Source organism: Rhinolophus sinicus, linkage group LG06, assembly GCF_036562045.2.
Source record: "Rhinolophus sinicus isolate RSC01 linkage group LG06, ASM3656204v1, whole genome shotgun sequence".
In the NCBI taxonomy this organism is placed as follows: Eukaryota; Metazoa; Chordata; class Mammalia; order Chiroptera; family Rhinolophidae; genus Rhinolophus; species Rhinolophus sinicus.
The window spans coordinates 9,243,728-9,270,693 of NC_133756.1; the positions used below are offsets into that span (position 1 = coordinate 9,243,728).

At 35.6% G+C, this 26,966-nt stretch overlaps 1 protein-coding gene across 10 annotated transcripts in view; it reads left to right on the forward strand.

Moving 5' to 3' along the window:
- The window catches only part of ZMYM4 (zinc finger MYM-type containing 4), a 135,427-nt gene extending 108,628 nt beyond the window's left edge, over positions 1–26,799 (forward strand). For 6 of the 10 annotated variants that reach the window (XM_019726487.2, XM_019726492.2, XM_074334375.1 and 3 more), the window contains 6 exons: positions 13–108; positions 696–847; positions 9,366–9,477; positions 11,001–11,249; positions 15,430–15,559; positions 16,431–16,790. In XM_019726487.2, coding sequence (XP_019582046.2) covers positions 13–108; positions 696–847; positions 9,366–9,477; positions 11,001–11,249; positions 15,430–15,559; positions 16,431–16,638 — 947 coding nt within the window. In that variant the 3' untranslated portion in view covers positions 16,639–16,790. Of the gene's footprint in view, positions 1–12; positions 109–695; positions 848–9,365; positions 9,478–11,000; positions 11,250–15,429; positions 15,560–16,430; positions 18,923–19,857; positions 19,931–20,182; positions 20,291–26,674 lie in introns of those variants that run through there. The other 4 variants (XR_012497130.1, XR_012497131.1, XM_019726488.2 and 1 more) reach the window with 4 other exon arrangements.
- The last annotated feature ends 167 nt before the right edge of the window (positions 26,800–26,966 follow it).

The following is a 26,966-nucleotide window of genomic DNA, read 5'->3' on the forward strand; positions in this document are numbered from 1 at the left end:
TCTCCTTGTCAGGAGTTGAACTTGCATCATCTAGCCCATGTTCTGACCCCTTAGGAAGTGCTCAAGACCATGCACTCTCTCAGGAGTCCTCGGAGCCAGGCTGTAGAGGTAAAACTCATTTTTCTCCTTGTGGTTACTTATGATATCATTGTCAATTTTAAATTTGTAAATGGGATATTTAAAATTATTTTAAAATTGAAGTCTTATGGTTAAAAAGAGAAACTGATATACTAGTCCCAATTTTTAAGGGCTTATTATAAAGGTTAGGTTGTATTTTTCTGATCATGAGTTTATTATGCAAATCCAAGGAATTTTGTTCTTTTTTTCTAACACTGTGTAAATGGCTCAAATTTTTTATTTACCTATTTAACTCTTCTTCACATTTCAAGGTCTAGCATTAGTGTAACATCCTCCAGTCTAACCTGACCCTTCTCTATTAGATGTCCCTCATTTGCTTTCATTGAATCCTGTTTAAATAAAATCTCTCTCATAGCATCTGTTATACCATATGCACTGCATTTTCTTTATTTCATTAACTAAAAAAGTGTTGAGATCAGGATCTGTGTTTCATCTATGTATTCACCAGTATCCACCACAATTCCTGGGGCACAGGAGTAGTCAGTGTTCATTCAGAGAATCAAGTAATATTACTGTTTCTTATAAGTTAATTTCCTATGTTTTCTGCCTTTCCACAGTCCGCTCTGTCAAGCTGAAGGAAGATATTTTGTCTTGCACTTTTGCTGAGTTGAGTTTGGGCTTATGCCAGTTTATCCAAGAGGTGCGGAGACCAAATGGTGAAAAATATGATCCAGACAGTATTTTATACTTGTGCCTTGGAATTCAGCAGGTATCAAATTTGATAGTTATTATAAAATCGATTGCATTTTTAATAATTCTGATAGAACTTGTGAATGAAGTTGAAAAATTATAGTGTATAATGGCTGCTTAGTATTGTTCCTATACTCTTTTTTTTTAACGAACCACTGAGCCTGGCTTAAGAATCTTAATCATATAGCCTTTTATAAGCTAAATGGAGACTGGTACTAGAATAACAGAAATTGAGGATGGTGCATTTTATTGTTAAATGGACAAAAAAAGACATAAGCAGCAATAAACAAAAGAAGTGATACAGGTGACTGTGTATGTAAATTATGTAGTCTCATTTAAATTCTTAAAATGCAAATTAAAATAATAGCTATACAAATACCTTATTTGTCCATCACATTAGCAAAAGTAAAAAATTATAACACTTGATATGAGTTCTGTAAGTCAGGGGTCCACTTCATGGCTGGTGATAACTAATACATACTTTCTAGAAAGCAGTTTTGAACATATGTTTCAGGAATATTTTTGAATGTTCATACTCTTTTGCCAGTTATTCACTTTTTGGGAGTCTGTCAAAGCTAATAACTCTGAAGTTCAGACATCATTGTACAAAATTGGAAATAACCTCAATGTCCACCAAAATGTGATAGCTAAATGAATTGTATATGTTTATAAAGTTGTATATTATGTAGCCAATAAAAATTGTTTACAAAGTAACTTCTAATAACATGTAAAAATATTAATGTTAAAGCATTAAATGAATACGAGTACAAATTCTGTGTATCACTATATATTAACAGTGATTTAAAAACCAGTCTCATAAATACATAACAAATTGAAATACACTAATAACATTTACAGTGGTTGTTATCTAGGGGTGGTAGAACTCTGGATGTTACTGGTTTTTTTCTTTTCTTGCCAAATTTTCTTCCATTTGTATGGGGGGTATTTTATTTAAGCATTTATTTTAAAAGTTTTGATTTTTAATTACATAAGTAGTGTGTGCTCAGGTCTAACTGTTAAAACAGTAAGTGAAGACATACAAAGAAAAATTTCTCTACCTCCATTCTCACTCCCCAAGGTAACCAGTGTTACAGCGTAAATGTCCTTCTTTACCTTTTCCTGTGTTGTACATTTATACATGTGTATAGATATTTGTTAATAGTTTTTGTTTTGCTTGGTTTTTAGCAAAATGGGGCCCATATAATACACATTTTGTGTAGCTTGCTTTTCTCAATCTGTGTACCCCTCCTGGTGAATATAAATGAGACTTTTTCCTTTAAAAAAGAAAGCTGCATAATACTGTGAAATATGAATATACCAGTTATTCAGCCTTTCCTCTTTTATATATTCAGGTTGTTCCACACCCTCCTCACTCTTACAAATAATATTTCAGTAAATATTTTGTTTGTGTACCTGATGAACTGGTGCTTTTATTTCTAGGTTAAAGCATGTATGTATTTTTCCAGTTTTAAGATGTTTTTAGATTATTTTTCAGAATGATGTTTTGTGAAAGGGCTATAGATGCAAAGTGGCCCCCAAACGCCCGAGAAGCCTAGAGGTCAGGAACAAAGCAGACAAGTCCAGCTTGTCGGTTGAGAGTTTAATAGGGAATTTACTTACGTACGGGAAATGCAGTGTCAGGCAACAGCAAGATGAAATGGATCCCTGCATCTTCAACCCTCCAGACCATGTGCTTGTGTCTCCTAAACAGTGAGATCGCATGGATGATCAAAGGGATCAGGTGTCAGGAGGCTCTGGTGCCAGAGCCAGTTAAGAGATAATATTGAGGGCGATTCGCCCCAGCGACAGAACTAATGGAAATCTTGTGATCAGCCCAGGGCTCTGTGTACAGATTCCAGCACTCATGTGGGGGAAGGAGAATGGGTCAGGGGTCCAGGTTCACCTAAGTGTCAAGATGGAGGATTAGCTTTAAGACAGAATTAGCTCTGTCTGCACAAATGGTTATAGTAATTTACAGTTTTACTAACAGTGTGTGTGAGTGCGCATTTCTTGCACTCTCTTCACCATTCCTCTTTTTAATATTTATTATTCTCAGTTTTAAAAAAGTGGCATCTTGTGGCTCCAGTTAACATTTTTCCAACTTTTGTAAAGTTTAATGTCTTTTTATGTTGGTGATTTGTAGAATAACTATCTGTAGAATCTCTTTTTATTGGGGCTATTAACTCTTAAGTATTTGAAATAAATTTTTTTAGTTTGTCTATTTTTGTTATGTTTTGCCATTCAAGAAATTTTCCTTTTTTTCTCTGTTCATTTGTTCTCTCTCCCTTTTTTTATTATATTAGTTTCCAGTGTACAAAACAACATAATAATTAGACATTTACACCCCTCACAAAGTGATAGCTCCACCCAAGTCTGCTACCCCTCTGACATCACACATAGCTGTTCCAGCACCATTGATTGTATCCCGTATGCTGTACTCCACATCTTGTGACACTGTACACACACACGCACATACATTTAATTATAATTGACATTAATTATTATTCTACTTCAGCTTCAAGAGTACAGCACCGTGGTCAGGCCTTATCAGGGGGATCACTTCATAGACTGTGTAGAAGTTTTCCTTTGTATGTAGTCTAATATGCATGTATTTTTCTTTATAGTTCCTGGGTTTTCCATGTTGCTTAGGATGATCTTCCTGCTTGAATGTTTAAATTCTCATAAATTTCTGTCTAAAATATTTGGGTTTCTTTTTTTTAGATTGACATCTTTACTACATCTGAAATTGATTTTTGTATATGATATAAGTAGTTCTGATGAATAACATTCTGATGGGTAGCTAGTTAGGCAAGCAGCATCCATTTTCCCACAGAATTGAAATGGTACCTTTGTTATCTAATTATATTTTGATCCACTTTCTAGACTGTAAAATAGATTTTTAAAATTAGCATATGAGAAGACTTTTATAGGTTCTTTCACACATTCTTTCAACCACCTACTATGTGCCATGCATGCATTTTGCTTAGGGAAAAACTGAACATTCTAGACACACTTCCTCTGTTCTTGGAGTTTATGATATTTTGGATCTAAAGATTATTTTCTAATTTTATCAATACATATGTCAAGAAATAACATGTTTTGGGGCAGTTATTAATATTCTAATAATTTGAATATAATCAGAATATACTGGTCACTGCTATGATTTCAATCAAAAACGTTTGAGTACTTTACACTTCAGATACTCTGCTATATATAAAATATACTCTAATGTGTGAGACAAATCAGTAAACTTATGGAAATTTTTTTCTAGTATCTTCATCCTATTCTTTTGACTTTGTATAACAATACTATTAAAAGAGGCCATAAGATAACAAATTGTTAGAGGACTGTTGTAGAAAGTAAATATTATGAACTATATTATTTATTCAATATTAATTTTGACAAGAAATAAACTCCCTGACTCTAAATAATTTTAAAAGGTTATTTATGTTGACATCTCAAATGTGCTTTTTCTCTTTTATTTTTTTATGTTTATGATAATAATTATGCTAATTGTAAAGAATTTTGAAAATACATAAAAATGTAAAGAAACTAAATTCAACTATAATATTAGCACCTAGACCACCACTGTTAACATTAGCTGGGAAGGGGATAATTGGCAAAAGAAACAAACAGGCAAGTAACAGGAGAAAATCAGATTGCTAGTAGACAAAAATGTACCAGGAACATCTAACAGTCATTTACTATGTATGCTGTGTCTTAATATAAGTCCATTTCATATATTAACTCACTTAATTGTTAGTATGGTCCTATGAAGTGTAAGAACTTACCATCACCATTTTCTGCTGAGGAACTTGAGGCACAGCGAGTTAAATAACTTGCCTGAAGTCTCAACGGTGTAGTAAATGGTAGGACCAAGATGTGAACCCAGGTAGCTGAGCTTTAGGGTCTGTGGTTATGATTGCTACGTTGGACTGCTTCTCTAACATAAAAAGGTGCTCAACTATAATCAGCAAATTTTCACCTAGCAGGTGGATTAAAAATTTGAAAGACTGAGAAATTTGATAATACCATGTATGAGTGAAGATATTTATGCATTGTTGGAGGCCTTTTCAGAGGGCAAATTGACTGACTACTAAACCTTTAAATGCATACATATTCTTCGATCTAACAAATCCAGTGATCATTATCTTTCCCCAAAGAAATGCATACACATACATAGAAGGACATATACTAGTCTTTTCACTGTAACATTGTTTTTAACAGCAAAAATTTGGAAATCTAGGTGTTCATCAAAAAGAATGATGGTTCAATCAACTATAATATGTCTATGCTATTGAATACTATACAATAGTTTAAAAGGAATGAATTGCTTCTATAGATATTAGCATGGAAAACTCTTAGAAGCATACATTTTAAAAAGTAACTTGCAAAACGGTGTGTTGTATGATGTTATAGTAAAATACAAATAACAAAATTTACCATTTTAAAGAGTACAATTCAGTGGCATTAAGTACATTCATGATGTTGTGCAGCCATCAGCACTCTCTAGTTCTAGATATCTTTATCACCCATATGGACACAGTTACTCCCCATTACCCCATCCATCCAGTCTCTGACAACCATAAATTTGCTTTCTATCTGTATGGATTTGCCTATTCTGGATATTTTATATAAGTAGAATTAAACAGTGTATGGCCTTTTCTGTCCGGCTTCTTTCACTTAACGTAGTGTTTTCAAGGTTCTTCATGTTTAGCATTAATCAGTGCTTCATTCCTTTTTATGGCTGAATAATACTCCATTGTTGGATATACCACATTTTGTTTATCCATTTATCTGTTGATGGGCATTTGAGTTTCCACTTTTTGGCTATTATGAATAGTGAGTGCTACTATGAACATTCATGTACAAGTTTTTGTTTGAACAATCTGTTTTAAGTTATTTTGGGTATATGCCTAGGAGGTCATATGGTAACTAACTGTATGATTAACTTGTTGAGAAACTAGCAAACCATTTTCCCGCAGCAATGTATGAGGGCTCCATTATCTTCCTTTTCAACACTTGATAATTTTTGTTTTTGTTTTTCTTTTTTTTAATAGCCGTCTGGTGGTTATGAGATGGTTTTGATTTGCACTTCCCTAATGAATAATAACATTGAGCATTTTTTCAGATACTTGTTGGCCATTTGTATATCTTCTTGGGAGAAATATCTACTTCAATCCTTTGTCCGTTATTTAATTGGGTTGTTTGTCTTTTTTGTTGTTGAGTTGTAAGATTTATTTATATATTTTGGATTAAACTCTTACCACATATGCCATTGGTGAATATTTTCTCCCACTCTCTGGATTTTCTTTTCACTCTTGATAGTGTACTTTGATGCATAAACATTTTTAATTTTGATGAAGTTCACAGTTTATTTTTTTTTGGTTGTTGCTTTGCTTTTGGTCTTATACCTAAGAATCCATTGCCAAATTCAAGTTCATTAAAATTTGTCCCTGTGTTTTAAGAGTTTCATGGTTTTAGCTCTTAAGTTTAGGTCATTGATCCATTTTAATTAATTTTTTTAACGTTTATTGGGGAATATTGGGGAACAGTGTGTTTCTCCAGGGCCCATCAGCTCCAAGTCGTTGTCCTTCAATCTAGTTGTGGAGGGCGCAGCTGAACTCCAAGTCCAGTTGCGGTTTTCAGTCTTTAGTTGCAGGGGGTGCATCCCCCCATCCCGTGCCAGAATTGAACCGGCAACCTTGTTGTTAAGAACTTGTGCTCTAATGAGTTCTCAGCTGAGCCATCCAGCCACCCTTCCGGCAGCTCAGTGGCAGCTCGATGTCTTCAATCTAGTTTTGGAGGGTGCAGCTCACTGGTCCATGTGGGAATCGAACCAACAACCCTGTTGTTCAGAGCTCGCGCTGTAACCCACTGAGCCACCTGGCTGCCCCCATTTTAATTAATTTTTATATCATGTGTGAGTTAGGGATAACTGGATATGTGAATAACCAGTTCTCACAGCACCATGTGTTGAAAAGATTGTTCATTCTCCATTGAATGGTCTTGACATACTTATTTTTGGCTAAATATGTATGTGTTTATTTTGGACTCTAAATTCCAATATGTGAGTCTATATGGCTAATCTTACGGCAGTACATACTGTGTTTTGTTTTTTTAATTAGTTTCAGGTATACAAAACAATGTAACAGATATTTATCATTTATATCCCTCACACAGTAATAAACCCTTTCCCCCCATCTACTACCCCTCTGACATCACGTACAGCCATTACATTTCCACTGTCTCTATTCCTAATGCTGTACTCCTTTTCTTGTAACTACATATATATATAAAATTGTAGTTGACATACATTATTGTTCAGCTTCAGGTGTACAGTGCAGTGATCAGGCATCTACATCATCCCTGAGGTGGTCTCCCTAATGGGACAAGTGTCCATCGGGTAACCTACAAAATCTTTACAACATTATTGATTACATTCCCCAAATTGATTTTCAAATCCCCATGGCAATCTTGTGGTTACCAATTGTGCTTTCTAATCCCCTCACCTTCCCCTTTCTCTCCAACCCCCCTGCCATCTAGCAACCCTCAGTTTTTCCTCTATGTCTCTGAGACTGTTTCTGATAGTACACGCTGTTTTGATTACTGTAGCTTTGTTGCTAAGTTTTGAAATCGTAAAGTGTGATTCGTCAAGATTCTTTTGGCTATTCGAGGTTCCTTGCAATTCCATATGAATTTAGGATTGGCTTTTCCATTTCTGCAAAAAAAGTCTTCTGGTATTTTGATGGAATTGCATTGAATCGGTAGATATCTTTGGGGAATATTACCATTTTAACAACATTTTCTTCAGATCCGTGAATACGAGATGTTTTTCTTAGATCTTTTTAAATGTCTCTTAGCAGTTTTTTATAGTTCTAAGTGTAAGTCATGTACCTCCTGGGTTTAATTTATTCTTAAGATTTTAATCTTTCTGATACTATTGTAAATGGAATTGTTTTCTTAGTTCCCTTTTGGATGGTCTATTGCAACTTATTTTCATGTTGTTTGTATCCTGCAACTTTACTGAATTCCTTTATTAGCTCTAATAACTGGGTTTTTTTGTTGTTGTTTTTTTGGATTCTGTATATAGGATCATGTCATCTGCAAATACAGATAGTTTTACTTCTTTCCTTTTTGAATGCTTCTTATTTATTTTTCTTGTCTGATCATTTTGGTTAGAACTTCCCAGTACAATGTTGAATAGAAGTGGCAAGAATAGGCATTTTTGTCTTGTTCCTGATCTAAAGAGGAAGTGATTCAAAAAAAGAAATGTATTTTATATGTACTCATATATTTGAGTAAATGTACAAAATTCAACTCTGTGTTTAAAAAGGAATTTTTTTAAAGATTGAAATATTGCTGAATGACAATTGTAGTTGCCTTTGTGTAGTGAGTTTAAGTATGTTTTTCTTCCACTTTTTCTATATTTTAAACTTTTTCCACAATGAGGATATATTTTTAAGTTGGAAAAATAACTTTATTAAAAGAAGAATACTTTTCAACAACAAAACTGTAATATGGCAATATATTTATAAATTGCCTTTGAAGAGACCTATATGAATGTACATTGAAATGGTGTTTAATTTTTATTAGCCGGAATAAATTTAAGTGGAAATAAAAAATTTCTCCAAGTCATACACTGATAGAAAAGCAGAAAACCAAGGTAACCATAGATTAATAAATTTAAAATACCAAATCTAAAAATATCAAAAGTGTTTTAGCATGTAATTATACACTACCTTGTGTTGCTTTATAAATGCTCATTGTATTTCCCTGAGTGATTTTATCTGGCCTGACCTGCACCCTTAAGATGTTTTTTTAAGCAGTACTTTACCCAAGCTGTTGCTTGTTTCCCATCCTGTGATCTGGTTCTTGATGGTTCTAATTAGCATAGTTTTACATCCTACAATTTATTAGACTTGAACTTTTGAACGTTATGTTGTGGGGCAGAGTTGAGAGCTGTGATTAGAAGACTCCAAATAAGTAGTTTTTGAATTTGGGTATCCTCAGGTCACCTGACACCAGCTAACTGTATTATTTCAGGAAGTGATCTTGTAACTAGGCTAAAAAAACAAAAACTTCTGGGAGCACATCTGCACACATACTGTGAATTAGAAAAATGATTTGAAAAGTACAAATTAGGACCAATTATAAGTATATCAGTTTCATGAACTGAATAAAGTTACTTATTTATTATAATTTTTCTGTATCATCCATGTTTTAAAAAGGAAATAGGAAACTTTACTTTGCAAGCTCAGTGCTCGAGGTAATGTTAATTCATGTGAAAGGGATCTTTAGCTTGAATCCTAGTATTTTTAACATGTATCCTTAAAATGGTTCATAATATTGTAAGGACAAAGATTAAGGGTGAACTATATCCCTTAAAATAATCTTTTAAAAAATTTTTAATATTTTAAGAATTAAATTTATTGGGTGACATTGGTTAATAACATTATATAAGTTTCACTTAAAACAATCTTTAAAAAAACTTGTTTTCTTTGTATCAACATGTTTCCATTTTTTTTCTCTTGTAGTACCTGTTTGAAAATGGTAGAATAGATAACATTTTTACAGAGCCCTATTCCAGATTTATGATTGAACTTACCAAACTCTTGAAAATATGGGAACCTACAATACTTCCTAATGGTAGGATGATTGTTTCTTATTTTGATTGTTTTTATGATATCCCTTCTTAAATTGCTTAAGTTGTATGATTATCTTTTTTTAAGTTGTTCATTTTCTATTTCTGTCCTAATTTTAATATATTTGGACTTTTGAGGATAAAGTCTGGTTTATTACTGGTTATTTTAATAAAACTATAATGGCCAAAGAATGCATGTTGTTGAAAATACTAACTTGAAAATAAAAAAACTGGAGGTTGCATTTATATTTTTAGAAACTGGTTTTTGATCTGGTAGTGTTGGTAAAGTTGCACATTGTACCAGTAACTGCCACATATTCTACTTTTAGACTCTGCCTGCTAGCAGTGGACCTTTTTCAATTGTTTATAAAAAGTATCCTAAACTGGTTGTTGAGAGTTAAGTCCTCGTCCTTGAATTGTCTTGGACCATAGTCGTTGGACAAGTCCCTAATTCCCTCCTGTTATCAGGCGCCATTGCTGTGAATGGAGAGGTTGCCTGGGGTGCTCTGAGATTTGTGCTCCTCTCTGTCGGGCTGCAGAGCACCTTTGAAGTATCCTGATTGACATGGTGGCTTCATGCATTTAGCATTCAAAGAGGAGGCTAGGGACATAGATTTGGAAGCAATACATTCATGTTTGTGGATAGTCAGTCTCCTAAGATGAGAATGCAGAATCAGCAGCAAAGAGGACTGGGGAGAGAACATGAGAAAAGACCTTAAAAAAAATAAATAAATAAAAGACCTGCATTTAAGGGATAGCTAGAGGAAGGTGCATTTAAAGGTATACTATTTTAATTCTTCTGCAAGACCTCTTCTTTTCAAGAAAAGCCCAGATATGTCATCATGAAGTAATTGCTCTTAATATAAATTTAAAATAAGAAATGGTGGGCGGAAGGAAGGGCACAATCTGCTTTCTAATGATCGAAGCTATTATAAATAAAACTGAACCAGTTAAGCATAATGAACTCAAACAGGAGTCTGCAAAGTGGCCCCTGGGCCACATCTGGCCTGCTGCCCTTTTTGTATATAATCCATGAGCTAAAAGTAGTTTTTACATTTTAAATAGTTTGGGGGAAAAATCTAAAGAAGAATATTTTGTGGCATGTGGAAATTACATGAAATTCAAATTTGTGTCTATAAAAAAATTTTATTGGTATGTTATAGCAACATCTATTTATGTATTGTCTGTGGCTCTTATCTTCTACAACAACAATGTTGTTCAGAGCCTATATGGCCCACAGTGCTTAAAATGTTTACCATCTGGCTCTTTACAGAAAAAGTTTGCCAACCCATGGTCTAAAATAACAATAGATTAAAACTGTTTCATGAGGATGCTCAGTGTCTGCTTCAGTGCACTTGTCTCCCCTTTTCTTTGCGGTGCCTTTTCTGTTTTTCTGTCTAATGAAGAGGGAAAAGGAGAGGAACAATCAGTCTTCTCCTTTATGTCTTCGAGTCTAAGAGTTTGAGACATTTGTCTTATGTAGCAGGAGCTTAGTACTGTTTTTCTTTTACCCCTTTCCTCTGTCCAGGTTACATGTTCTCTCGCATTGAAGAAGAACATTTGTGGGAGTGCAAACAGCTGGGCGCTTACTCACCAATCGTCCTCTTGAACACCCTCCTTTTCTTCAATACCAAATACTTTCAACTAAAGAATGTTACTGAGCACTTGAAGCTTTCCTTTGCCCACGTGATGAGACGGACCAGGATTTTGAAGTACAGTACCAAGATGACATATCTGAGGTTCTTCCCACCTTTACAAAAGCCAGAGTCAGAACCAGGTGTGTGGTGGAATTCGTAAGATTTCTGTTGAAATCTTAACTAGTGTTCAAATAGAAACTAATTGCAGAATGGTCATTGTAAATTCTAGACGTGGAAGAGTGTAGCTTTAGTTTAACACTTAAATGCTTTTCTTTATTGTCAGGGCTAGGTTCAAGGTTTTTCTCAAAATGAGAGGAATCACTTGCTTCAGTATACTTTTATTAGCGTTTAAGTTAGAAATTCTGATTTCAGTGCCTAGGGTAGAGCCCAAGTAATCTTTATTTTAAAACTTCCCTAGGAATTTAAATATACAGCCAAGGTTGAGAATCACTGATGTAGAGGCAACAGATGGGTCAGTTGCTAGTTAAAAGGAATCTGCTTATTTTTTTCTTTTTAAGATATTTATTAAAATGTAGCTAACATACAATATTATATTAGTTTCAGGTGTACACTATAGTTATTCATTACTTATATACATAAAGGAGTGATAACCATGATAAGTCCAGCAACCATCTGACACTATACCACGCTATCACAATATTATTGACTATATTCCCCATGCTGTATATTACATCCCCATGACCTACTTGTTTTATACCTGGAAATTTGAACTTCTTATTCCCCTTCACCTTTCCACTCCCCTTTTTAATTTTTCAATTACAGTTGACATTCAGTATTATTATATGTTAATTTCAGGTGTATAGCAGAGTGGTTAGACATTTATATAACTTAAGTGATCCCCCTGACAAGTCTGGTAGCCACCTGGCACTATGCATAGTTATTACCATATTATTAACTATATTCTCTATGCTTTACATCCCCATGATTATTTCGTAATTACCAATTTGTACTTCCTAATCCTTTCACCTTTTCCACCCTGCCTCCGAACCCCCTCCCATCTGTTACCCCAACAAATCTAGTATCCATCTGATACTATACATAGTTATTACAGTATTATTGAATATATTCCTTATGCTATACCCTACATCCCTATGACTGCTGTGTAACAACCAGTTTGTACTTCTTAATCCCTTCTCCTTTTCCACTTACCCCAAACCTCTTCCCATCTAGCAACCATCAAAATGTTCTCTGTACCTGTGAGTCTGTTTCTGTTTCTGTTTTGTTTGTTTATTTTGTTCTTTAGATTCCACATAGAAGTGAAATCACATTGCATCTGTCTTTCACTGTCTGATATACTCCACTCAGCATAATATCTTCTAGGTCCATCCATGCTGCCACAGATAACAAGCAACCTTTTCCTTACAGGGCCGAGCAATATCCCATTGTATATATGTACCACCTCCTCTTTATCCATTCATCCGTCCACAGACACCCAGGCTGCCTCCACATCTTGGCCATTGTAAACAATGCTGCAATGAACATAAGGATGCACACACCCCCTCGAAGTAGTGTTTTGGATTTCTTCAGATAAATACCCAGAAGTTGGAATACTGGGTCCTTCTTTGTTTCTTGTTATAGCCTTTGATGTAAAGTCTGTTTTGTCTGGTATAAGTATTGCTACTCTAGCTTTTTATTCCTTTTCTTTCCATTTTCATAAATTACTTTTTTTCAGCCCTTTCAGTCTTTTGTATCTTTCGATCTGAGGTGAATAGTCTTTGTAGGCAACATGTGTAAGGGTCTAGTTTTCATAACCATTTAGCCATCCCATCTTTTTATAGGAGCATTTAATCCATTTACATTGAAAGTAATCATTGATAGAGATGTAGTTATTGCCATATTATTATTCATATTTTTTATCTTATCCTTTTTATTTTTTTTCATCTTAAGTCCCTCTAAGATTCCTTGTAATTCTTATTTGGTGTTGTTGAACTCCTTTAGCTTTCTCTTGTCTCAGAAGCTCTTTCTTGATCTGTTCTTCCATTGTAAATGATAACTTTGCTGGGTAGAGTAATCTTGGTTGTAGGTCCTTGCTTTTCATCTCTATTTCATGCCAGTCCCTTCTGGCCTGCAAAGTTTCTGTTGAAAAAGCAGCTGACAATCTTATGGGGGCTCCCTTTTAGATAACAAACTGCTTTTCTCTTGCTGCTTTTAAGAGTCTTTGTCTCTTTAACCTTTGCCATTCTAATTATAATGTGTCTTGGTGGGGCCTGTTTGGGTTCATTTTGTTTTGGACTCTCTGTGCTTCCTGGACTTGTATGTTTATTTCCTTCACCAGGTGAGGGAAGTTTTCCATCATTATTTCTTCAGATAAGTTTTCAATTCCTTGCTCTCTCTCTTTTCCTTCTATTACCCATATGATATGAATGTTGGTACACTTGATACTGTCCCAGAGACCCCTTAAACTATCCTCCTTTTTTTGGATTCTTTTTTCTTTTTGCTGTTCTGTTTTGGGTGTTTTCTGCTACCTTATCTTTTAAATCGCTGATTCAATCCTCTGCTTCATCTAATTTACTGTTGATTCCTTTAATGTATTCTTAATTTTAGTCATTGTATTCTTTACTTCTGACTAATTCTTTTTTATGTTTGCTATCTCTTTGTTGAAGTTCTCCCTGAGATCATTGAACATCCTTATAATCAGTGTTTTGAGCTCTGCATCTGGTAGATTGGTTGTCTCCATTTTGTTTAGTTCTTTTTCTGGAGCTTTGTTCTGTTCTTTTATTTGAGACATGCTTCTTTATGTCCCCTGCATAACTTTTAAATCTACTGTTTCTAAATTTTATTTTTTTTTACCAAAGCACCTCTTTTTCATTAACATTAGTTGTCAAATTCTGAAGGAACTTAAAAGGTGGCCTAGAGTTTACTGCTTTTGTACAAAGTAGAATAATATCAACAGTGACAATTTTATTAAAAGATTTATGGTCTTGCATTCCAAAAACAGCCTATTAAATAATATTTTGTTTTTAATGTTTGAAAAATCGCTATTGTTATAGAAATCGAAATTAAATTTATTGATTTTGACCAAAATAGTAAGTTCTGAAATTCCCAAAATCAAGTTATTGCCTCCTTGGTATAAGAGTGAAATATATTTTTTGAATCCGAGCATTTAAAATTACTGAAACTAAAATCTTAAAGAATAATTATGGTGTTAACTTTTTTCTCAATTGCAACTTTACTTTGAAAAATGCTGGGTGGGAGATGAGGGTAAGGGGGATCGAATATATAGTGATGGAAAGAGAACTGACTCTGGGTGATGAACACAGAATGGGATTTATAGATGATGTAATACAGAATTGTACACCTGAAATCTATGTAATTTTACTAACAATTGTCACCCCAATAAATTTAATTAAAAAAATATATATATAGAAAAAAAATGCTAAGATTATTTTGCTTTTTCACCACGTGTTTGTCCTGTTTCCTTCGATCTATTCATATATAGTTCACTTTGTGTTAATATTCACTAGGGGAGAGAGAGGCAATTGGGTAACATTTCCCTGTTTTCTGATTAGGTGCTTGACAAAATTGGTAATAAATTCAGCTTCTTTCTGAATGAGTAACTAACAAAGTCTTTCTGTTTAGGTAGCCTCTGAATAGACAATTGGGGTGAATTTTGATTAAGTAATAATTAATGCAGGAAGGTGGGGAAGGTTCTGTGCCAGTGGTTAAGAGCAGCTGTCAGAACAGAAGAAGAAAACCTTTTTCCTCAGGTTCTCAGATCCACCTACTCTTCTCTTGCAGTGTGAATGGAGAAAGTGGGAAAGAAATAGCCCACTTTCCATGTCTTCACCCTTGGCCTCTGCAAAATTCTATTGGTGAAAAAGGGTTTGCTCTTTTCTTACCAAATGCCCACTTTACTGAGAATTTCTTTTCCCAACAAAGATTCCATTTCTCATAATACTAGAACAAAAGAAATTCGAAGAAATGCCCAGTAGGCACTGGTGCCCCATAGTAGAAATATTTTCACATAAAGAGGTGACAACTTCTATCTCTGTGTCTACCATAGGAGAAGAGTATGTGAAACCCTGAAGAACCCTATACCTAAGAAAATCTAACCAAGTCAGGCTCAGAAGTGAGACGTACTCTCCAGCACCCCAGTTTGGTGTGTAGGGGAACATAACGTGTACAATTTTGTACAGTTAAGTGCTGTTAACCCAGCACTTAAAATAATATCTCACACCTCCACCTCCATAGGTGCTCAATATTTGTTGAATGCGTAAGTGAAAGAAAGGGGTAGGGACTGATAGTTCTGACTGGAAGCAAAGCAAAAATAATCTTCTGATTCTTATTTCCTGCCTCAAGATAAACTAACTGTTGGCAAAAGGAAGCGAAATGAAGATGGTGAGGTTCCAGTGGGTGTGGAGATGGCAGAGAATACTGACAACCCACTCAGATGTCCAGTTCGACTTTATGAGTTTTACCTGTCAAAATGGTGAGTGAACTTCCTGGGAACTGCATATATAGGTAGCATACTTCAAAAAGTAGTTAACGTATTTTGGATTTCAGAGGCTTGAATATCAGAAATGTAGCTCGTCTGTGACCAAAGTCAAAATCTAAAGACAAAGATTTGCCTCTAATTTCATTATTTCTCCATTTTCAAATCAGCCTGGATATTGAACGAAGAGACAAATTGCTTTATTTTGATAATCTTTTTCCCCAAAATCTCTTTAAAAGGAAGAATAAGAATCCCTGCCATTGTTTGATCTTTATACTGTTGCTCAACCTTTATGTGATACCTAAACTGCTGTGATTTTATTATTTATATAGAAAAGATATTTAAAGAGGTTATACTGCTAAACCTATAAATAGAAAAACTATTTTTGAGGAATTCAAAAAATTTGAGTGGTCCTTTTCTTACAGAAACTGTGACTTTAGAATTGTGAGATCCACACCGAAGCACTTTATTCTCAAAGAACTATAATAACTGGGTTTGCCCTTTGATACTGTGTATTGAGTGCTCCTAGGGTTCATTCCAGGATAATGGGTGCTGAGGATATGTGGTTCTAGCCATAGTGACACATGTGAGTTGAATTTTTGTTGCTGTTAATGTTTTAAGTACTAAAGTTTGTGAAGTATTTACACTTTGTCTTGTATTAACATTATACTCACTTCCAATCCAGTGTGATTTCTTGAATGTGGGAGGAAAATGCCTGGAAACTTATTTATCTCTGTGGGTACATTGCTTATCTATGACATTGGTCACAGTAGGGAGAGGTTGAGAGCCATTACATTAAAGAGTAGTTATGTATTTCCTGTACTCTCTGATCCCCAATTTTCTTTTTTCTTTTTTCCCCTATGGATAGTTCTGAAAGTGTGAAGCAGAGGAATGATGTGTTTTACCTTCAGCCCGAGCGCTCCTGTGTTCCGAATAGCCCCATGTGGTACTCCACATTCCCGATAGACCCTGGGACCCTGGACACCATGTTAACACGTATTCTCATGGTGAGGGAGGTACACGAAGAACTTGCCAAAGCCAAATCTGAAGACTCTGATGTTGAATTATCAGATTAAAGCAGAAGTGGGGTTCCTATTTTCATACACATTGGTATGCACCAAACTGTGAATGCATCCAGCTTTGGAAAACGATGTATAAGTCCAAGTCCTCTTGACTTGATAGTAAGATAATGGAAACCAGACGACTCGTGAACCACAGTGTGGATGTACAAATGAAAATTGAAGGAAAGAATATGAACTGAGAAATGTTCTTTGGCAGTGATACAGTTATTAGACATCTTCAGAATGACTAACCAATTTCTCTGAGTGGTGCATAATCTTATTTTGTTTGGGAATAACAAATTGTGGAATATTTTTAAGGAAAACTGTTGTATAAAACTCTACCATAGTAACCTTAGACGTTAGAGAGGTAGCTTTGGAGTGAAACCTTGGCTGCAATAGGCTACGTGAGCAAGCCCTATCTAAAAGTCAGGGGACGAATCAGTACAGAGCTAAGAGTCACATCAGGTGAGGACTTGGGACCCAGACTTGAAGACCCAATAAAATTACTCAACTTTTTTTTACAAGGTAGAGAGTAAAGTGGTCTTGATTTTGATTTTCACTGCCAAGCCAGTTCTGTGAAGGATAGAAGCCTCTGGTGCTTTTGCCATGGGCCCCTCACATCAGGGAAAAAGGCCTTCACTGTTGTTCACACAGTAATGTGTCCCTTTTACTTTCTGGGTCTAGCCTTCTCAGCTGTGGGTCTGGATGTGGGCAAATTAAGGTAAAGGGGCTGAAACTCTGCAAACTGGTTATGCACACAGAAAATCTGTGGAGCCCATTGGATCCCAAGTGTCTTGAAATGTTTCTAGAAAACCCACTAAAATGCCCACTTCTCTGGGTGTCAGCCTTTGTTGCTGCTGTCTCATAGCATGAGCTGTGGTACACAGAAATGGGGGTTCTTTTGTTTTCATTTTATCCCCAAATGGCAGCTTTTCTCCCATTGTTTTATCTTCCTATTTCCTCAATGATTCCTCTTATTTTGTCTTTTGCACCAGTTTCTGGAGGCCCTTGTCATTTCAAAGAGAATAATCTCTCTCCTTACTCTGGCAAACCTGTGGGTGTTTCCACAAAAACACAGTATTACTTCAGCTATCAGAATTATGGTAGAAAAGATCCTAGTATGTTCCTATATTGAGCATTTGGAAGATGACCTTGTCCTAAGAAACTTGAAAATAGGGATTCTGGGGTTAAGATACAAAGACGTTGACTGTCTTGCATATCCACAAGCAGGTTTTCTTATAGCATTATTCCAAACTCTAGCTGTGTTAGTGGTTCTATGAGGAATGCAAGTCATAGGTGTGTTTGACATATCGATCCATCTCCCTCATCTCCATTCTCAGTTTCTTCCCTGCAAAATTTTGAATCAGAGCTTTTATGATGTTGGCTAATCACAGAACTTCTTTAGCAGAGGTTAATTTGACCCTGTAATAAAATTAGAGAAGTCCAAAATGCCTCTTAGAAATTTGAACCTTGAAAGACTTTTCACTATGTCCCATTTTTTGATGGGAGTTGCAGGTGTTTTTTTGTTTTTGTTTTTTAAATGAAAGTCATTTAACTACAATAAAAATTTAAAAATAGGCCTTTTGACATTGTGTACTTGATGGTTCTGTCCCTCTGCCTGTAACAAATTTTGTTTTTGTTACTGAGAACTGTGTGAAAGAAGTAAATCTGCCCCAATTCTGTATGATTAATCCCATCTGTGTTTGTCATTTCTGATCAGAAAACTTACTTCCAGATCTTGTTTGATGTGGAGGAAAAACAATTGGATTGTCTCATAAGTCTGCCAATAAACTGTCCAGAAACTTCAGGTGTAATAGTCCCCACTATATGAACTTTATGGTTTGTATAAACACTAACATTTCCCCTTTTGTAGTTGTATGAAAAACAAATATTCTTGGCACAGTAGATAAATTGTTATACAACACCAGAGAGAAAAAGAATCTGTATGTTTTAATTGAGAACAGCCAATACCCAGGTAAATGACTGTATCGGAATTTTAATTGCATGTTAGTACGCAGAGTTTTCCAGACCCTAAATTAATTCGTAAAAAAAATTATTCATCATTCCTCATAAACATAGCTGTTGATACGTGTGTCCAATTATTTGCTTTAAAAATTTTTATTAAAATTATGTAACATTACATTTTTTTCCCAGGGGAGGAAAAAAAACATCAAACAAACAAGAGAAACATCTAAATTATCCTTTCTGTTCTTTTTTGTTTTTTAACCACTTTTGGGTTTTCCCCTTGCAGAAACCACAGAAATATTCCCTTAGAATAAAATAGTATATTTGTATTTGATGGGTGAGTTATTCTTTTTCTTTGTCTTGAAAGAATTTTAAATATTTTTTTCTGTTTGACCCTATTGGTATGACCCAACAGATGGTATATAACAGAGAGCAAGCAGTTTTCAGAAAATAAATTGTTTGGTTATTTACTCGGTCCAGTAAATATATTGTTTCATTACAGTCTTTTCCGTTGTTTTCTTTCTTCCATCAAAAGACTTGTTCCCATTTTTAGTTTATTAACTATATTCAAAGCCCTAAAAGCTAGAAATATCAGGTATAATGTATGTATTTCATTTCACACAAACGTTTTGAAATTAACAAAATTTGCATCCATTTACCTTGAATGATTTCATTTTGAAATTGTGAGATTAAAGAATATATCCATTTTTAAGTGTATATACATTTTTAATTTGGGAATGTGAGACTAAATGGCATTTTCCTTATATTCTAGAGCTATCTTTATATTGTACAACATACCTTCAAATTCCATATAAACTGTTTATATATCCACCTGCCCTGCAGCATTCCAAATTTTATAAACCAGCAGTTTCCCCAAAAAGTCTAAAGTAAAACAAATTTTTGTAAATGCATCCCAGTTTTCTATTAAATTCAGAATTTTCCATGCAAATAGAAAGGTTCCCTGTGGTACAAAGATGAAATTTTAGGAAATAATTAAGCAATAATATCCCCAGTTCCTCTCATCTATCATCATCATACGTTATTATCGTCATTGAAAAAGTAATAAGAGGCATTGTTACAGAGTGGGAAGATCGAGGTCTTGGAGCCTAGTCTTTCCTCTTAATGGTTGTATAGCTTTAGGTAAATTACTTCTCTGTGCCTCAGTTTTCTCATTCAGTGGGGTAATAATGACTTTTATAAGTTGTGCTTGGTACATAGTGGGATTTCAAATATAAAGTAAAGATATATGTACCCCATTGTTCATTGCAGCATTATTCATAATAGCCAAGACATGGAAACAGTCTAAGCGTCTTTTGACAGATGATTGGATAAAGAAGATGAGGTATATATATACCATGGAATGCTACTCAGCCATATTTTAATAAAAAGTAGAATGTATTACCTTTTAAACAGGTAGAAGAAAATTGTCCATTGCTACTCAATGGAAAGCAAGGGGGGAGGAGGTAGTTAAGTAGAATTTGTGAAATAACAGCAGAAATAAGCTCTAAGTTAAAATGAATGTAAGCGTTTTAAATTTAACCGAAGACAGACTCTTACCCTTCTTTTTCATTTTCACTTGCCCTTCCCTGCATAGAGACATTAGTGTTTGAGGAAGTAAATGCGTGGAGGAATTGGTGTGCCGGAGCTCATGGATGCCCACTGGTGAGAGTTGCCACAGTGAAACAGCCCAGCAGCAGAGCAAGTGAGGCAGTGGGTGGCTGGAATGGTTAGGAGACTAACTACGAAGTGTGATCAAACAATACGGGAATGTTTAAATTAAAAAAAAAAATTATTACAGTAAAAGACACATTACCCCCGCCAAATACTCCCCCTCGCTTCTAACACACTTATCCCATGATTCTTGCCACTTCCTGAAGCAGTTCTGGATGTCCTCTTTTGTGAGTGTCTTCAGTTGCGCTGTTGTGTCTGTCTTGGTGTCCTGAATTGATTCAAAATGTTTACCTTTCATGGTCATTTTTACTTCGGGGAAGAGCCAGAAGTTGCATGGTGCCAGATCCAATAATTAAGGTGGATGAGGACCCACCATAATATTTTCATTTGACAGAAATTGCTGTATACCAGAAGCGATGTGTGACATGGAGCATTGTCGTGATGGAGGATGATTTACAACATACTTTAAAACACACCTTCTCTCAACCGTAGCTCGCACCCGACTGACTGCACCGAATAAGTTGAAACGTGTCACACACTGTTACTAAGATTCATCGTGCTGCTTCCCACATTGAAGATTCCTGCCTTTCTGTTGGATGGCTCTCGGCAGCAGTATTCACTGTATTTTTTGATCACACCTCGTACATTGTGCAAATAAGTGAAATAATTGAAATATAAGTACATATATTGAAAATATTGGGAGTCACAATTCTTGTTGTTTGAGAAATGATTAACGAACATGAAAAGGGAAAACACTAAAAAGAACCCCGAGGTGTTGAATTGAAATCAGAAGAATTGATATCAGATAGATAGATAGACAGATAGATAGATAGATAGAGTTATATATAGTTGTATGAATATGTGTATATATTTATGGATCTATTCTATCCAATGACAGGGTATAGAAACAATTTTACCTTAGTAGCAATGAGCATACCAAGTACTAAGGCATTAGGGTTCAATGGCTGATTCCAAGACTGAGGCAGAAAGGTACAAAATAATCCTGAAACATCTTGTTTTGAGTAATTTAATGCTTAAAAAATGATAGGGATATGTTAGAAGGACATACGAGCCAGCCAGAAGAGGCTTCCCATTGGTCAAATCTAGGACACTTTGTGTATCAAAATAGAGTATCAGATTATAACCTAATGCATAAAATAGGAATTCGTGAGTCTATACTGATATAAATAAATGAGTAAAAATTTGAAAGATTCAGTATGAATTCTTTTAAAAATATCTAACGAGGGTAAGGGAAAATATTATCAGACAAATACTAACCAAGAAAAAGCTGGGGAAGCAATATTTATAGTACCTGATAAAACAATTCAGTGCAAAAAAAAAAAGGATTATATGCTGATAAAAAATAACAATAAAAAAATGGAAATATCATGGATATTACTATACTCAAAACAGCCTGAAAAGAAAGTTTTGGACAAGAAAAGAGAGGATGGAAAACCCTTGAGTTAAAAAAGGAAATGGGAAAACAAAACACCTACAATGGGCTAATAAAATCATTATGTCTGAATCTAGGAACACAGCTAAAGCAGAACCGAGAGGGAAAAAGTATAGATTTAAAATCATTTTTCATTTTCATGAAATCATTTTCAGGAAACAAGATTAAGAATGAATGAAGCAATCATTCAATAAAGAGTGAACAATGGAGAAAAAAGAAAATAGTAATAAAATCAGAAATAAAAGTAAAAGAAGATATATATGGCCTTTATTATGTTGTTGAGGTACTTTCCTTCTATACCCATTTTATTGAGTGTTTTTTATTATAAATGGATGTATCTTTTCAAATGCTTTTTCTGCATCTGTTGATGATATGATCACATGGTTTTTATTTTGTTAATGTATATCACATTGATTTGCGGATGATGAACCATCCCTGGAATGAATCCAACTTGATTGTAATGTATGATCCTTTTAATATATTGTATTCAGTTTGCTAGTATTTTGTTTAGGATTTTTGCTCTTGTTCACCAGAGATACTGGCTTGTCATTTTTTTTTTTTTTTTTTTTTTTTGTCCTTGCCTGGGTTTAGTATCAGGGTAATGATGGCCTCATAAAATGTGTTAGGAAGTAATCCTTCTCTTCATCTTTTTGGAAGAGGTTGAGGAGGACTGGTATTAAATTTTCTTGGAATAATTGGTAGAATTCACCATTGAAGCCATCTGGTGCTGGACTTTTGTTTTTGGGGAGGTTTTTGATTACTGTTTCAATTTCCTTACTAGTGATCAGTCTATTCCAATTTCTGATGATTCAGTCTAGAAAGGTTGTATGATTCTAAGAATTTATCCATTTTTTTTAGGTTACCAAATTTGGTGGCATATAGCCTTTCATGGTATTCTTGTATAATCCTTTGTATTTGTGTGGTGTCCATTGTAACTTCTCATTCTTTCATTTATGAATTTATTTGAGTCTTTTTCCCTTAGTGAGTCTAGCCAGAGGTTTGTCAATTTTATTTATCTTTTCAGACAACCAGCTCTTTGTTTCATTAATTTTATCTACTTTTTTTTTTAAATTTATTGGGGTGACAATTGTTAGTAAAATGACATAGATTTCAGGTGTACAGTTCTGTATTACATCATCTATAAATCCCATTGTGTGTTCACCACCCAGAGTCAGTTCTCCTTCCATCACCATATATTTGATTACTTTTGCTTTCTATTTCATTTATTTCTGTTCTGATTTTTATTTCCTTCCTTCTACTGACTTTGGACTTTGTTCTTCCTTTTTCTAGTTCTTTAAGGTTAATGTTAGATTTATTTGATATTTTTCTTATTTCTTGAAGTAGGCTTGTAATGCTTTAAGCCTCTCTTAGTGCCACTTTTGCTACATCCCCAAAATTTTGGTATGTCGTATTTTCATTTGTCTCTGCATATCTTTTGATCTCTTATTTCTTTGAACCAATGGTTGTTTAATCTCCGCATATTTGAGATTTTTCCAGCTTTTTTTTGTGGTTGGTTTCCAGTTTCATAACGTTTTTGTTAGAAAAGTGCTTATTGAGGACTAGTTTTGTGCCCCAACATGTGGGCTACCCATGAGATTTTTCCATGTGCACTTGAAAAGAATGTGTATTCTGTTGTTTGGGGAAGGAAAGTTCTATAAATGTCAACTAAGTACATTTGGTCTCACGTGTCATTTAAGGCTGATATTCCCTTACTGACTTTCTGCCTGAATGACGTATCTGTTGCTGTCATGGGGTACTCAGGTCCTCTACTAGGAGTGTATTTTTATCAGTTTCTCCCTTTATGTCTGTTAGTAATTCCTTTATGTATTTTGGTGCTCTCAGGTTGGGTGCATATATATTGATGTGTTGTCTTTATCATTATAAAATGGCCATCGTCGCTTGTTAACCATTTTTATCTTGGAATCTATTTCATCTAAGTCCTGCTACACCTGCTTTTCTCTGGATACCACTAGCTTGAAGTACCATCTTCTACCCCTTTACTTTGAGCCTGCGTTTGTTTTTGAAGCTGAGGTGAGTGTCCTGCAGGCACCATATAGTTAGGTTTTGTTTTTTAATCCATCCTGCTACTCTGCCTTTTGATTGGTGAGTTCAGTCTATTTATATTTAGCTTGATTAATCATATACGCATATGAGAATTTACTGTAGCCATTTTATCTTCTTCAATTTCTTTGTTCTTTCTTTCCCCTTGTTATGCTATCTGCTATTTTAGTTCAGCAGTTTTCTATGATTTTTTGCTCTATTTCCTCTTTTCTTATGATTTGAGTCTCAGCTCTGGATTTTGTTTTGTGATTACTATTAGGTTTGTGAAAATATTTCATATATACAATAATTTTTTTTCTTCTGATTGTCTCTTATCTTCATTCACCTATCCCCATTCAGTCATTTTCCTCCTCCTCCCCTTTTATGATTTTATTGTCATAAATTATCTCTTTTTATGTTGTGCGATCATTATAGTTATTTTTTAATGCTTGGATCCCTTTTACCGCCCCCCCTTAACCTTTATAAGTGTTTAATATCCTATTCTGAAGTAATTTCCACTTTCCTACTTTTATTTAAGTCATCTTACTCAAAGTTCTGTATACTTTTGTCTTTGTGTTTCCAGTAGAAGAGCTCCTTTAACAATTTTTGTAGTGCAGGTCTTGTGGTAAATTGTCAAGTTTTGTTTGGGAAAGCCTTTACTTCTCCTTCATATGTAAAGGATAACTTTGCTGGATATATTATCCTTTGCTGATGGTCCTCTCTTTGAATATTTTGAATATTTCCTTCTACTCTTTCCTATCTTATGTTGTTTCTACTGTGAAATCTGATAATATAATGGGCTTTCCTTTGTAGGTTAGTCTTGTTTTCCCTTGGCTGGCTGCCTTGAGAATTCTTTGTCATTGACTTGACAATTTGAATAAAATGTGTCTTGGGGGTTTTTTTTGCATTGATGTAATTAGGTGTTTTGTTCACCTCCTCTGTTCTAAAGTCCAGTTCTTCCTTAGGCTTGGGAACTTTTCATCAATTTCTTTGAGTAGGCTCTCTGTTCCCTTCTCCCTCTCTTCTCCTTTTGGTATACTTACTCTCCTTATATTGCTTTCTAATGTAGTCAGATAGTTCTCATAGAAATCTTTCATTTTTTAAAATTCTTAGTTCTCTTTCTTCTTCCTCCTGGGTTATTTCTAGATTTCTGTCTTTGAGCTCGCTAATTCTACCATCTGGTCTGCTCTATTCCCAATACTCTCTAATGCATTCCTCGTCTTGAGTTCTTCAGCTCCAGAATTTATTTTTTAAATTTTTATTGGGGAATATTGGGGAACAGTGTGTTTCTCCAGGGCCCATCAGCTCCAAGTCATTGTCCTTCAGTCTAGTTGTGGAGGGCACAGCTCACTGGCCCATGTGCGAATTGAACCGGCGACCCTGTTGTTCAGAGCTCGCATTCTAACCAGCTGAGCCATCCTGCCGCCCCTTTCAGCTCCCAAATTTGTTTGGTTCTTTTTTATAGTTTCAGTCTCTTTGGTAAAGTACTCCTTTTGTTCATTAATTGTATTCCTGAGCTGATTGAACTGCTTTTCTCAGTTTTCTTGTGTATCACCGAGTGTCTTCATAAGTGCAATCTTGAAAATTCTATGTCATTTAAATCAGTCTTTCATGATTTTCAGTTTGGTTTCTGGAGACTTAATTTTCTTTCTGTGCTTCCAAGTTACATTGGTTGTTCATGGTATTTTGATGGTTTGTCTATGCATTTGAGGTAGTGAACTCTTTTCCTGTTTAGGTACTGTTTTGCTCTCAACAATTCAGCAGGTTGATAAGTAGAATACTTTCATTTTTTAGTAGATGGTGTTATAGTAAAAGTTTTCTTTTATCTGCACTATTTGCGTCTCTGGGATCACAGAGCAGCATTGCTTCTGTTAAGGAAAATGCTGCATACCCACTGGGATGGTTGGTGTCCCATCTGTGACCAGCTCACCTGTGTTACGGGGTACCCCCACTGTGGTGGGGGAATGTGGCAGGTGGTGAACTAGTTTTGCAAGCTTCCAGAGCTACCTCCTTTTTACTAATGACCGCCGCCCTCGCTGTTTTGGGGGACATCTCTACTACCTGTACCGAGCTGCGCGGAGCTAGGTGGGGCAAGGGAGGCACAATTTCAAAGCTCCTCTCTGGCTGCAGTGGCTGTCAGCCTCGCTGTGCTGCTTAGGACAGCAGACATCCCGTGTGACTGTTGTGGAGGCCTGAGCTGAGAGGCACCATTGTCAACCCTGGTAACGTACTGATGCCTGTCACCAAAGAAGAGCCTGGGCACATAATGTTAACGGTAGTTTTTTAAAAACTGCGTTGGCTAGCACAGAACGTTTCTCTCTCTCATAACAATCCAACAGCCATTCTGGTAGGGCACCTCTCTTCTGATGGTGTTTCAGCGGCAAGGCTCCCTCCATCTTGTGTCTCTATCATGGCCTCAGAGTCCCGAGCACGCCTTTGCTCTAGTCAGCAGATGGAGGAAGGGAGCGAGTCACACAGAAATTTTTGGCAGGTCAGGGCTGAAGATGGAACACCTCTCTTCTGCCCATGTTGTGCATTAGGCTGGAGATGTGAGCTGTGTGTCCTGGAAATGGACCCTGGTTTGGTGAAGGATTGAGCTCTGCCACAGCCAAGTTCAAGGGCCTCTGCCTGTGGTAATTAAGTGGTACTGGGTGTCTGAGAACTTTGTCCCTTTGTCTTCCCAAGCCCAACTGGTTTGCAAGTCTTTTGGAGCTGAGCTACTCAGGCTGGTTTCCCCCTTTGCCGAGGGCATGGTATGGCTATACAAATCTGAGGCACTGATGAAAGATCAGTTAAATATTAAAATATCAAAATATCTGGGGTGTGGGTTCCTGGTATATATAGGGGCCCTTAAGCCAGTCAACACAAATTCCACAGAAGAGTCAAGGGCCTGATCCATGCTCCTCACACTCTCTTTTCCAGGGGCTGATGGCCTGACTGCACGCACCTTCTTTCCATACCTGTTTTCAGAGAGCAGCTCTCACTGTATGACCACCTTCAGCTCCTTCCACTTATCAGATGGGCGAAAGGGACGCTGGAAGAACAAGATCAGTCTCTCCCCAAGCAGGAAAGCCAAGGTTGCAGCCTTCCAGCCCTAGGGGTTTTGAGTTTTGCTTCCTGGTGAGTTTCCTCTATGCACACACTACCTAGTGGGGTTTCAGAAATGCAAGGATGCCCTCTATGCCCTCTATTGGCCTTTCTTCTGGCCATTCTA